The sequence below is a fragment of the Biomphalaria glabrata genome, chromosome 7, assembly GCF_947242115.1.
Source record: "Biomphalaria glabrata chromosome 7, xgBioGlab47.1, whole genome shotgun sequence".
NCBI lineage: Eukaryota > Metazoa > Mollusca > Gastropoda > Planorbidae > Biomphalaria > Biomphalaria glabrata.
This window is the reverse complement of record NC_074717.1, coordinates 7,325,913-7,340,677: the sequence shown is the minus strand read 5'-3', so window position 1 is coordinate 7,340,677 and position 14,765 is coordinate 7,325,913. Positions and strand designations below refer to the sequence as shown.

General features: G+C 39.0%; 1 protein-coding gene across 6 annotated transcripts in view; it reads right to left on the bottom strand.

Annotated features, from left to right (window-relative positions):
• The window catches only part of LOC106069891 (H(+)/Cl(-) exchange transporter 7-like), a 106,612-nt gene that overhangs the window by 36,356 nt on the left and 55,491 nt on the right, over positions 1-14,765 (bottom strand). For 3 of the 6 annotated variants that reach the window (XM_056035062.1, XM_056035060.1, XM_056035061.1), the window contains exon 3: positions 1,393-1,563. In XM_056035062.1, the coding sequence (XP_055891037.1) occupies positions 1,393-1,563 (171 nt within the window). Of the gene's footprint in view, positions 1-1,392; positions 1,564-6,685; positions 6,956-11,292; positions 11,450-13,741; positions 13,927-14,765 lie in introns of those variants that run through there. The other 3 variants (XM_056035064.1, XM_056035065.1, XM_056035063.1) reach the window with 3 other exon arrangements.

Sequence of the window (14,765 nt, the reverse complement as noted above, 5' to 3'; positions counted from 1 at the left end):
GTCTGTTAACCCACGAAGAAAATTTTTTTAATGACTTTCGAAGTAACTAATGTTAACCACCCCTGTGATCTAGATTGGTCACAGTAAGACTTGAAAAAAGTAAAGTTCCCCTTTCAGACCATGCGATCTATAGGAAACATGATGTAAAAGGTCATCTGTTTCTATGGCCGACGGTTAACGAGAGTGGTGTCATGTGACCAGCACAACCACCAATCGCTTTTCGTTCCCTAACTTTGTCAGGTACCCATTAGAGCTGGGTGGACTCAGGAGCGCCCTTAAAATAATGAAATAAAAAATATCGGTCTGCACCGAGATTTGAACCTGGGACCCTCCGTTCGGAAGCCAATAACTTTATCAATCAACCACCACGCCCCCCCCCCACACACACTTTTATGTTATGTTAGTAGATCTTGCTATTCCTACAGACCTAGTGGTACATAGATCATTATAGCAGATCTTGTGGTTCCAATTGATCAATTAAAGACAGAAATTTAATTTTTTTATGAGTGATGGGAGTCGCATTCTTCTTCAGAAACTACACCCATAGGTTTATTTCATCTCCACAAGGTTTGATTGAGGAATAGTTATAATGATAATTGAATTTACAGAGGCTATTGACAATCAAAAAATAGTCTATCAACTATAAGCAAGTTGTAAGTTCCTGAATTAAAAAACAACAACTAAGTCGTAGATTAAAAAAAAAAAGAAAAGAGAAATTATCTAATGAGAAAAACTCCACATTTACAGTCATATATCTCAACACTGTACCATTTATTTCCCCTTACGTTATCAAACCAAAATATACCGCTATTTCACTGATTGTTTGTTTTTTTTTAATTGATTTTTGTTTTGTTAGACAATTGTGCAAAGTTTCAGCCTGATCCATGAATAGGAAGTGGGAGAAATAACTTGTAGAAAATTTTACCAGACAGACAGACTGACTCTTAGTGAGCTGATATAAGCTTTGTAAAGATATACACAAGTTTTGATGAAAAAAAAGCGTTAGAACTAGAATAGATTAGTCCTCGAAACACAGTACATTTATAATGATTCGATTACTGATATACAAGAGTATTTTATCATTATAGATTCACTGATGTCAAAGTGTTAAAACCTTGTAATCGATTCTTACACTAGTAAGATCGTATGTATGTTTGAAAGCAGCCTCGCCCCTAGACTTGCGCAGAACTATCCGCAGCGCTGGTGTGTTCCTTGATACGCAACTTACGCACTGCAACACACCTTGTTCCCATCCTTTCACTTTCATGCTTAAATGTCACTTACCGATTTCTTGCTGGTCACTCAAACATGCATACCAATCAGTTACCCACATATACCCATCACTAACCCCACACATACCCATCACCTACCCCGCAAGTAACTATCACTTACCCTAAACTTCGATGACAGTAGTGACGTGATGCTGTTCTGGGTCAAAGTGTCCGACTGGTCAGCCTCCACGTCATAGCCCTGGGCCGGACTTTTAAGGCCAAACTTGTGACCGTTTCCAGTTTGTTTCCCTTCGCAGAACTGACCATCGTTGCTGACCGGAACGACGGTGAACTGCAAGTAAAGAAAAACAATTTTAAAACAAGTTCATTTAAATAATACAAACTGGATTCTGTGGCCGAGAGGCATAGACTACTGCCTACTTATCAAGAGGGCTTTAGTTCAAAACCCGACTCGAGCAGAGTTGTGTTTGTTGAACGTCTTAAGGCGGCACGGAAACCTTTTCTTCAATAGCCCACCCACCTACTGTTTTGGGAAGACAGGGGAGTTGTTTTCCCCCCCAAGAAAAAAATTGATGCAAAAACTTTAATTTTCGAAAATTACAGAGCACTGAGGAAAAAAAAAGGTTGTTCATACCAAATACTAATTAAAGAAAAAAGGTTTTTGAGGACGTGAAAGAGCGTCCAGAAAGTGTAAGTATGAAATAGATGTATACTAGAATCATATGTTTAACAACAGAGGGCGTGGAGGCCGAGTGATGTAGCGCTTGGCTTCCGAACCGAGGGGTCCAGTGAAGTCTGGGATTTTGAATTTTGGGTTTATTTAGGGCGCCCGTGAATCCACCCAACTCTAATGTGTCCTGACATTAATTGGGCAAAAGTAAAAGCGGTTCGTCGAGTACTGGCCACATGACAACCTTGTTAAACATGGGCAAAAAAAAACAACAGACGGCCTTTACATCATCTGTCCTATAAATCGCAAGGTTTTAAAGGGGGAGCAATATTTAACAAGAAATGATAAACTCAGAGTTCAGGCTAGCTCTACTTTAAGAAGATTGCAATGTTTAATAATCTGACAGAGTTCAACTCTGGTACTTCTATATAATAGCATTAAAATACATTTTAAATAATTAATTATTCCTTCACCAATTTTATTGTTACATTTCAATATATAAAAATGATAAAGTCAAATAATATATATGTAAATTACCATCAATAGTACCTAAAAGCTCGGTTACATTTTTTTAAATAATGTGAGCCGCGAACCGATCTGACTTTTGATGTTGACAGTTGAGAAAAAAGGAACACCGTTTTTCTTGGGGCGCCAAGGTGACACAGGTGACACGATGACGTCATTAGGTGAGTGATGTGAAAGGTGAAAGATGACTGGCAGTGACATTGTCAGTAAACACGCACTTCCACGTCGTCTACATTGAACAAATCCTGAGCTTAGGTCGTAATTGTACGTTTAAGATTAAGACACTAAACTCAAAAGGAAGGTGACGTCACAAAAGCCATAGGTCATCAATCCCCTTCCTTAAACCCCTTCGCCCCGAGGGCGCTGAAATCTTATTTCAAAGTAACCTAAAGTAGAAGTGTGATCAGGCTAGGAAGCCATTTCAAATTTTGTTAAGGGAGTTGCGTTATTAGTAGTGCACTGGTTCCGCAAGGTTGTTAACGCCGGAAGTGATAATGGTTCTAAGCCCACCTTTACCTATAAAATGCTTCCAATGGCACGCGTCTCAAATAGCCTCTGACAACCAGTCCAACTCCTGGCCTTCACGTGCGGTTCAGATACTGAGCCCGGCGGAACGGTTATCACCAACAGGAGAAGGGACAAAGGCGAGCAACTGGCGCCTAAACCATTAAGCTTCTGGCAGGAGGGGCTCGTTAGCCTTGGTTGGCTAACGATCTAGAGAAGGAAAACTCTGAATCCAAACCTCCGCTGCCTTGCGGCTATACCCAAACATTGGAAAGGCTTCGGGAGACAACCCTGATGAAAAATCAGGAGCTGATGACCCTTAGGCAGAATGCTGCACACTGTGCTACGGCCTGGCAGAGCCTGCGGCGCTACTGATCCCAAACTGTATCGGATATTCCGTTCCCTTGGTCTCATCAGCTGCCCGGAGAGGGGGGAACTGCTGTGTAGGCGACATCGTTCCGACCATAAACAATGCCGAGGCTTTCATCTCGCTTGTTCGAGATGAACCGTAGTCGTTTCACGACTGAAGGAGGCCAATGATGACAGGTAGCGTAAGAGTACTGTAAGAGCGTACAATGTTTTTTGTTACTAATGTTTCTACTAGATGATAATCACGTTTAATGTTAAGTGAACATTTTGCACTTAAACATCAGGTTATCTGGTAGTGGGGGGGGGGGGGGGCTGAGTCGTACAGCGCTTGGCTTCTGAACCGAGGTGTCTCAGTTTCGAACCCCATTGAAGACAGCGATTTTGAATTTCTGGAGTTTTAAGTCCACCCATCCCTGACATTAGTTGGGGGAAAAGTAAACGCGATTGGTCGTTGTGCAGGCCACATGAATCCTCGTTAATTGGCCACATAAGCAGATGACTTCTACATCATCTGCTCCATAGACTGCAAAGTCTGAAAGCGGTATTTACTTTTTTTTAAAACAGGTCATCTAAACATGGCTGTATATTTGACAGATTATCGATCCGAACTTATCTTCTAGAACGACTGACATTGGAAGGAATACATCTCGCGGGCACGCTGCCCTGCCTCATCGTGGCGCCCGCGTGGAAACGGCCATTTGAGGAAGTGGCTAGGCGAAATGGGTAGCAAAACAGGACTCCCGTGGGGATGCCCACGGGTAGACGAGAGTCCACCCCTTGCACGGGCGGGGTTGCAACAAAGTCCCCACAAACACGTCACCAATCCATGCGCTGTTCCTCAAAGGGACCGTTACATAAATGGCGGATCCCGCACAGTTAGCTTGGTACATTGAAGGAAAATGGCAGAAGTCCCCGGTGCAGTCCCGGCCTTCGGCCGTGTCTCTAGTCCACGTGTCGGGGGCCGAACGCATCGGTAAACAGCAATGCCTCACATAGGCATTGTCTAGGGTCTCTCCCAAACAGAACTGTGTGTTCACACAGGTTTTTTTTTTTTTACTGTTTGGCGTCCAAGCAGGTTTTTTTTCAAACTTAGAGCTCGAAGAGCCTTCGGCTCAGCTCTTAGACATCAACAAGGAATACATCTAAGCTCAGCTGCAAGTATTACAGGATGTAATGGATAGAGATATAGAACATTCACACAAAGTCGATAAAAAAGACACATTATGACTTGGAGTTGTCGACGTTTTGCTCCTAAAACTAACAGGCAATAAATTAAAAAAATATTAAACCAATGGAAAGGAATCGAGACAATTTAAAACGTATTGAGTGTTTGAGATGACTTACTCAATGAGTCAAAAAAAAAATAAAAAAAAATTAGGTCGTCTAGGTCTCACGCTGACAATAACAGGAATCCTGTGGGTGTGGCCTGATAAAAGATTGAAGGGGGGGCAGATATAAACGATGGTTTGGGGGGGGGGAACAATGCTCTGTGTCTAAGGAAACAAATAATTTCATTGTGTTTACTGTTTTTGTCTGTTTCCTCCATAAATTGAAACATTAAAATCATTTTTGTATTCACACAGAAACATAACCCTTAACATTAGTCAGAGAGAGAGAGTGAGAAAGAGAGAGAGAGTGCAGATGCTAGAGACAGAGAGCAACAGAGAGAGAGAAAGAGAGTAAGAGATCCTAAAGAGATTAGGAGAGAGAAGGAAGGAAGAGAAAGATTGAGAGAGAATGATGATAGAGACAGAGAAGAGAAAAACAAAGAGAGAAAGATAGACAAAAGAGAGAGAGAGAGAGATGGAGAGAGCGTATGATAGAAAAACAGAAGAGCACCACAGGAAGAGAAAGACAGATGGAAGAGAGAAAAGTAGCTACTGATTTCGCGCCCCTGGATAGACAGTACCCCCAAGTTCTAATCAAATCCATGTAAAAGATCATCATGGATACGATCCAGGAATCTCATTAAGTCCTTGTGCACTAACAAACACATTGTTCTATTTACATCGACTGCTTCAACTAGTGTAATTAAACAAAATAAATATATAACTGGTAGTGTGCATTACAAAGGGTTCAGGGTGAAGTTCTGCGACAATGAACCCTAAAAGTTTAAATCTCACGTTTGTATAGCTTTGTTTACAAAAAATAAACACTAAAACTCACAAACAATACATTCTTAGTTTACAAACCTACAGTTTATGTGTTTCGGCAATAGCGAAATGTGAGTATGTGTGTGTGTGTGAGTTTAGTCTCACTGTATATGTAGCACTACTAACGTGAATGTCGTTATATTTAGTGCTAATAACGTGAATACAGTCAGATTTAGCGCTACTTATGTAATGCAGACATATTAGCGCTACTTATGTAATATAGTCATATTTAGCGCAACTTATGTAAATACAGTCATATTTAGCGCTACTTATGTAATGCAGTAATATTAGCGCTACTTATGTAAATGCAGTCATTTTTAGCTCTACTAATGTAAGTATAGTCATATTAGCGCTACTTAAGTGAATGCAGTCATTTTTAGCTCCACTAACGTGAATACAATCATATTTAGCGCTACTTAAGTGAACGCAGTCATTTTTAGCTCCACTAACGTGAATGTAGTCATATTTAGCACTTTTTAGGTAAATGCAGTCATTTTTAGCTCCATTAACGTGAATGTAGTCATATTTAGCACTTTTTAGGTAAATGCAGTCATTTTTAGCTCCACTAACGTGAATGTAGTCATATTTAGCACTTTTTAGGTAAATGCAGTCACTTTAGCTCCACTAACGTGAATGTAGTCATATTTAGCACTTTTTAGGTAAATGCAGTCATTTTTAGCTCCACTAACGTAAATGTAGTCATATTTAGCACTTTTTAGGTAAATGCAGTCATTTTTAGCTCCACTAACGTGAAGAGTTCTTTGTTTTGTTTTAAATGTTTGGATGTTCCTCTAGAAGTAAAGATTATTAGACCCTAGCCCAAAGTTCCTGCAGGACGGACGGGATGGCGGAGTGGGCAGGGTTCGAACCCGTGACAATCCATAGGATAGTCCTGAGCGCATATCATATGACCAGGCAACCATCCAATGCAGTCATATTAAGCACTGCTAATGCTCATGCAGACACACATTGAACAGAAATTTCGGAGACCCTTATTACATCATCTCTTGATCCATTATGCAGTGTTGACCATTCTTCAGGGACTGCATGGTTGCTAACCCCTATTAAGTATCAGCCTTAATAGCGATCAATATATTTTTCCCCCACCCCCCTTTATTCCCCACAGCAAGCGTCATGTCGAGTGGTACCCCTGTCCCAAATCGAGGCAAAGAATAAAAAAATCCTCGCGTCCCTACATGTGTCATCCCTAACTGACCTCCCATCAAACTCACCATGGTCTGTAGTTCTTCAATCTCTGCCATTTTGGGCTTCTGTACTGCCTCGCTTGGGCGGCACGGGTGACTACTCCTTTTCCCCCCCTTCCGTTGCACGATTCTATCAATAAAAAGGGAGGCAAACACGGGAAAAGTGTTCGATACGGACCACAGAGACAATAAAGCATAAACAGCCACCAAATTTGTTCTTCGCCAGATCTATAAATGGAATTCCACTTTGGAATATGTTCCTGACATACAAGGCGCTATTTTCCTAGTCCAGCCACACTAAATGCGATAATGTGTTCAATATCCAATTCCAAGACCAGAATAAAAACACAAAATCAAGATATTGGAGTTATCGAACTTTGAATATTTATTTTAAATATAGAGTTATCGGACGTTGAATATATTTATTTAAAACTCAGCCATTGAGCTGTTTCCTTACATCTTTATTTCACATTGCAAATAGACACTTTTTTGCGTAGAGTTTAGTATTTAGTTAAAGAAAATTAATGTTTACAATGTATGAAAATGGCAAAAAAAAACCCACATTGGCAACAAATACATGTAAGTAAAGTTCCCCTTGTGGTCTAGAGGTCAGATGCTTTAAAGGTCATCTCTTTCTGTGGCCTGCGGTTAACGAGGGTGCCATGTGGCCAGCAGAACTACCAACCGCCTTTGCTTTTCCCCAACTAATGTCAGGTACCCACTAGAGCTGGGTGGACTCAGAGTCGCCCAAACATCCCGAAATTAAAAATATCCAGTCTTCACCAGGATTCGAACCCGGTAATCCCGGTTCGGAAACCAAGCGTTTGACCGCTCAACCACTGCGCCTCGTAAATACAGGTAGATGAGCATATATAAATAAACTTATGATTATCAAATAGGCACGTTTCGGTTGAAGCTGCCAATGATCAAGACAAATACAGTACAAATATTTAGAGACTATCGTTTTGTTTCATTAAAATATAGCCTACGCAAAATAGTTTTAATGTACTAATTAGTTAACAGTATAACACGTTAATATAAATAAGCAAATTCTAGGCGAACGGTATAAACTAAATATAAGTGAACAAAAAAAAAAAACCAACTTGCTGCAAAGGCGCATTTAAGGTCGTTAAAAGGGTGACCTGTATTTACACATGTTAGTGGGGACGCTATATTCTTCTCCGTGACCTATCGAGTCATTGTTCAGTCAGCTGCAGAGAGGTATATATGTGCATATAACTTTTTATTTTCTTAACTTATATATAGTTTAAGCCTATGTGCATATTTATGCAATAGAAGTGTGTACATTTTTGGATGATCTTAAGTAAAGTTACACTTATTTGAATCATGATGAGGACGACGGGAAAAGGGACACATTTAGTTCAGGTCTGAATAGTGTTTCTATTTACAGTGTCCAGTCAGTCGACAACCGGACCAGTAACTTTTTTACTATTACTCTCCCAAGGCCAGTTTTTTGTTTCAAACTTAAATCGAAATAAAGTGATTCAGAATTGAAGACTATTAGAATATTACATCTTCTACATCCTGGTCCAAGCCAGAACGGCGACCATCAAAACGAATTCCTGAGCGGATACCATACGACACAAAGAGCCATTACGAGTTTCTTTATCCATTTAATTCAGGGCCGGATTTAGGACAGGGCAGGCGAGGCTTACCACCCTGGGGACCTCCACAAAAGGGTTTAAAATATAATACAATTTTTGACAGGTCAACAACTTAATGTTTTTTGAAAACTTTTTTTCGCATTTTTACTGGCAATATTTTAAATCTTACGGTTGCCAATAGTGTCGGAGTTAACCCTTAAAATACTGAGTTATTTTATAATGAGTACATAGAAAAACAAATATTCCAAGGATTAAATGTTCGCTAGTATCAGGAAATTCCAGAGGAATTGCCAAAGGTTTATTAGAAGCTATGCAACAAATGTAGATCTAAGTATTTTAAAAATATTTTTCTTGTCATATTTCAGTGTGTAATTTTTTTTCTTTTGATGGTCTCGCAGTGTACTGGAGGGCTGCTCGTTTTTAAAAATGATAATGATAAAGAATAAGCTCTGAACGACAATTGGACAAAACCGGCTATCGAAGCTAACCCCCACACTTAGTAGTGAAAGTAATTAACTCCGGGAGCTAGAAGCTAACTCCCACACACTTAGTATTGAAAGTGATTTACTCTCGGAGCTAGAAGCTAACTCCCACACACTTAGTATTGAAAGTGATTTACTCTCGGAGCTAGAAGCTAACCCACACACTTAGTAGTGAAAGTGATTTACTCCGGAAGCTAGGAGCTAACTCCCACACACTTAGTATTGAAAGTGATTTAGTACGGGAGCTAGGAGCTAACTCCCACACACTTAGTATTGAAAGTGATTTACTCTCGGAGCTAGGAGCTAACCCCCACACTTAGTAGTGAAAGTGATTTACTCCGGAAGCTAGGAGCTAACTCCCACACACTTAGTATTGAAAGTGATTTACTCCGGGAGCTAGGAGCTAACACCCACACTTAGTATTGAAAGTAATTAACTCCGGGAGCTAGAAGCTAACCCCCCACACTTAGTTGTGAAAGTGATTTACTCCCGGAGCTAGGAGCTAACTCCCACACACTTAGTATTGAAAGTGATTTACTCCGGGAGCTAGGAGCTAACTCCCACACTTAGAATTGAAAGTGATTTACTCTCGGAGCTAGAAGCTAACCCACACACTTAGTAGTGAAAGTGATTTACTCCGGGAGCTAGGAGCTAACCCACACACTTAGTAGTGAAAGTGATTTACTCCGGGAGCTAGGAGCTAACCCGCACACTAAGTAGTGAAAGTGATTTACTCCCGGAGCTAGGAGCTAACCCCCACACTTAGTAGTAAAAGTGATTTACTCCCGGAGCTAGGAGCTAACCCCCACACTAAGTAGTGAAAGTGATTTACTCCCGGAGCTAGGAGCTAACCCCCACACTTAGTAGTGAAAGTGATTTACTCCCGGAGCTAGGAGCTAACCCCCACACTAAGTAGTGAAAGTGATTTACTCCCGGAGCTAGGAGCTAACCCACACACTTAGTAGTGAAAGTGATTTACTCCCGGAGCTAGGAGCTAACCCCCACACTAAGTAGTGAAAGTGATTTACTCCCGGAGCTAGGAGCTAACCCACACACTTAGTAGTGAAAGTGATTTACTCCCGGAGCTAGGAGCTAACCCCCACACTAAGTAGTGAAAGTGATTTACTCGCTAGGAGCTAACCCCCACACTTAGTAGTAAAAGTGATTTACTCCCGGAGCTAGGAGCTAACCCCCACACTAAGTAGTGAAAGTGATTTACTCCGGGACCTAGATTTCAGGTAATTAATCAACGACTTTTCATCCAAAAAAAAAAAGCCCGCCAACTTTCATTCGTTAACTTCGCCATTTAGTTTTTCATTAAATTGAAATTTAACTTTTAACAACCTACAACATTGTTTATTCAACTAATTTTATTTCATGGCAATACATTTTTCAAAGACGTGATGGGAAAAAAGTTTCGTTTATTTGGAACATAATTAGGGCCTCCACTCCTATGTTGCTCCCCCGGGGCCTCCACACCTCTAAATTCGGCCCTGGTTTTATGACATACTGTTACATAAAGCTCACTTGACTACATAACAATTCTTATCCCGAAGTAGTCACGTGCAAGCCATTCTTGAACGTGCTGAGCACGTCCAATGACTCTTTAAATATTTTAAACAATTCGATTGATTTTTACCGACCTAACAGTACACCCTATACTTTTGTTTCCCCATAACAGATCCCAGAGATAATATTAAGAGACATTCGGTTATCAAGTAAATAATTAAACAGTCTCACCATCTATATAGCAGGCGCGGTGGCTGAGTGGTAAAGCGCTTGGCTACCGAACCGGAGGGTCCCGGGTTCGGATTCTTGTTTTCGGGATCTTTAAGGGCGCCCCTTAGTCCAGCGAGCGCTAATGGGTACCTGACGTTAGTTAGGGAAAAGTAAAGGCTGTTGTGCTGGCCACATGACACCCTCGTTAACCGTGGGCCACAAAAAAAAAATATGACCTTAATATTATCTGCCCTATAGACCGCATAGTCTTTACTTTACTTTACCATGTATATTTTCTCTTTCTTTGGATATCCAATGAACTAAGCCACCTTCTACCAAGCCGCAAACGAAATCTTAAAAAGATCTACATTAAAACTTGCAATACTCTGCAGAAGGAACGGAACAAAAGTTCTCGGACAAAACCAAAATATAATATTAGTATAGAAACTACCGTGCTCAATATTTTTAATTCAAACGCGCTCTTATAAATAAAATTTATTATTATTCAGAATCAATTCTAGTTTATTCTTCAAAACAAAAATTATAAACTAGATAACATATATAGAGTACTTTTCAGCCGCAGTTAATATTATAGACTACATACAAATATCACGTGATACCATTCTATTAGTTAACACTTTTTATGACACCGTAAGATGTTTATTAACTGTATAAAAATTATAAGTGCAGAAATTATTGAATTATTTTGAGTATTTCAAAGACTTGCGGAATCAACACGGCATAATGATTAAGTAAAATAGCATAGAAATGTTATAATCATCAAACTATGTTTAATTAAGCGATTTACACAAAACACAATTTGTCGTTTCAAACGTATGCACACGAGTTGTCTATAGTTGAAATACAATTCCTATTGACATATCCCAAATAAATATGTTAGAATTATTTGTTTCACTATTGACTTAAACTTTCATAAATAAATCATAAAAGTAAAGAGCCGCAAGTGAGTCTTTAAAAAAATTGGAATTGAACTAAATACTGCATCCTGCTGGTGGTTTTATCTATCTCTATATTTGTTTTGTTTCGTTATTGACCAAGATGTCAGTTAAAAAGAGAATTGTCTTTTTTTCTGTTCATAGCTTTTTGCGTCACGAGCTAATTTGCGGTGTTTCGTAGACGATTTGGGAGGAGAATCTGGACAAGAAAATGTTGACACGTACATAAGATGTCTACGTTTACACGCACACATACACATGTTGAGCCATCAAAAAATTAGACCTACTCTTGTCAATGCCAGTTAAAAAAAATGAATATCTTGAATGAACCTCTGTGTGTCTGTCTGTGTGTGGCTGTATTAGTGAGTGCGCAGTTCTCAGACATAGAGATGTCTCCAGATAACGCTCAGATATCTTATCTCTACTTCTGCGTAGAACAATTAATAATAACAAGTTGAACTTGAAATACTAATTAAGTTTAAACTATATAACAAATTTAATGAACAGTAATTGCTACCGATAAAGCAAAACAAAAGATTGAAAACTAAAGGCGGACAAAACTTTTAAAGAAAGCTAAGAAAGTGGGATGTATAGCTGAGGGAAACAAACCGCTGGGCTAACTATCAAGGGGCTAGAGTTCAAAGCCCTTCTTCAGCTAAAGGCAGAATGGAAACCCCCTTTATCCCAGATGTCATCAAAAGAAATTGGCCATATTGCAGGGAGAATGCTATAGCAAGAAAGAAGCGCCTTGAAAGAAACAAACAAACAAATAGATTGGTAACTATTAGAACCTGTCAACTTGAAGACGTTTGATAAAACTCTGATTACGAAGTTTCTAAAGAAACTCAGTAACTACGAGCGTCATAAGCAGATTTTTAAAAAACATTTATAAAATAAAAAAGATAAATCGACCTGAATTCGAACTCGTGGCTCAAGCCTCCTCAAGCCGACATGCTAACCACTCTGCTAGTGAGATGCACATGAAAATAGAAGATAGTAAACTATCTGGGTTTTTTTTTGGGTCTTTTTCTCTGGGGGTTCCACTCTAAGGCCTGCCTTGCTCTGTTGCTGGTATCTTTTCTAAGGGTGTGACCAATCCATCTCCATCTCCAGAACATGGTGTACTTGAAGAAGCAGAGAAGACCGGGAAGAGCTGGGAAACCATAAAAAAAGCTAGCAAGAGACCGTGGAGAGTGGCGTGTTTTTGTCGAGGCCCTATGTTCCATGAGGAGCTCAAAGAAGTGATGTTGATGATGAAACTATCTGGGTGTCGGAGAAATAACGTTTACATACGTTTTACCAGACAGACAGACAGACAGACAGAGTGAATTGATATAAGCTTTGTAAAACAAATACCCTAAGCTAAACACTAGGCATAGATAAACTGAAATTGATAAGAGACATGAAGATGTCACTTTTAAAATTTCCTAAATGTCACCAGGTGACACACATTATGATGTCAACTGTCATTCATCAGATTCGTTTTTCTACACTTATAAACCAAAATGGTTGCCATCACATTTTATATCTTTCCCGTTACTGTTTAAATAAACATTCATGCATCTAACACACTGAGTTGCGATTAAACCAACAACAACATAAAAACCTACATACTACATAGATATTGTGTATTCGGTTGTAGTGGATATGGATGCGTATCTCAGCAAAAGATAAATAAATTGATTCCAATGTTTATTCTGGTTAGATTACATTTGCATATTAAGCATGTTGCATTTATAACAGCACGGCGTTAATTTCATAATAGTTAAGCTACCCTTTTTTTTTAATTGTGCAATGCCCTATAGATGCCAAGAAAGGGGAGACTAGAATGCCTTCAAATAACAATGGATAAAATTCTACTGGGAAGGCGAGTCGCAAGGGTGTGGTATTAAAGATCTAGTGTTTCAAACATTCTTAAAGCGTCAATACCCAATGGATCGCATTCACCAATCGTAAACAAACAACATTTTGCCACGTGGTTCTCTATATCTTCTATACAAATTACGCAATCCATAAAGGCTGTCACGTGATACGTAATTTTCATTGTTTTATCAATATTATCACGTGGCTAAATGTTGTTTGTTTACAATTGGTGAATGAGATTCATTAAGAAGAAACAATAGATGCAAATAAAAGTTTACATGCAACATTTTGTTCACCTTATTTAAAACATTTACTTAAAAAATATACAGCATTAATACCAATTTCTTAGTAGGGCTATATCCACACAGTATAGAGTAAACTTTATAATTATACATTTACAGCTATACTAATAAATGTATTTAAACAAAACATGATGACCTCATTAATCTTTGCCTGCGACAAGTTCCATGACTGAAAAATACCACATTCCATTGGAAAGTTCAGAAAATAAATCTACTAAAAATGAATTCAGATTCACACGATTAATACTGGTTCCATTAAAACAATTAATTATTTTTATTTATTTTTGTTTGAGTAAAATGCAACTTTTTTTGACTTGGATATTATATATCACCATGGCCAGCGTCTGCAGTGTTGAGAAAAAAACACGTGATATTACTGGTGTAGATCTGTTGTTTGTCTTGGAAGGACTATCAGTAAGATGGGTGGGTAGACATAGCCGGGGAGAGGAAGGGTGATAGAAATTTGCAACTTAAAGCTGGCTAATAAATCAAGAGGTCAATATCAACAAAATGTAGATAAGAATATTTCCTTTCTCGTGCATGTTTAAAAAAAAAAAAAAGCAAAATTTTCCATCCCTGGGGCCGATCTGTTCATATGGTCAAGGACTAACGAGCGTGTCATGTGGCCAAAGCAAAAAGACAAAGCACCTTTACTTTCCCCAACTAATATCTTGTCACCACCTCAAAGTTGGTGCCATAGAGTAGAAACCCTAATTCTGTATTGTGTATGTTAATTCCATATTGTGAATCTTATTCACAACCCATGTTGCACTAAGGTGAACACTTTTGACCTTAGGTGAACCAGAGAGTTAAAGGCAGTCAGTCCACATAGAGATCTTGTAGCAAGCACTTGTATTGAGTCACTTAAGATATAAGCAGTAGAGTTAGATGTTTAAAGTAGTTGGTTATAGAATAAGTACTAAGTTGTGATATTCGTATATTACTGTTGGATTAATACTGACCATTCCTGGGTCGAATTGTATGGTGTATTCACTATGTGGTGTTATATTAAACTTATTGTATCTGCTACACCCAGCGTCATTTCATTATTCTGTGATTTGTAACAAGAACCCAATGTCACCACCACGCCTACATTGATAACCACAGCCACATTCATAACATATAAAATCACACAGTGACATTTATAAAATAATTCGGTG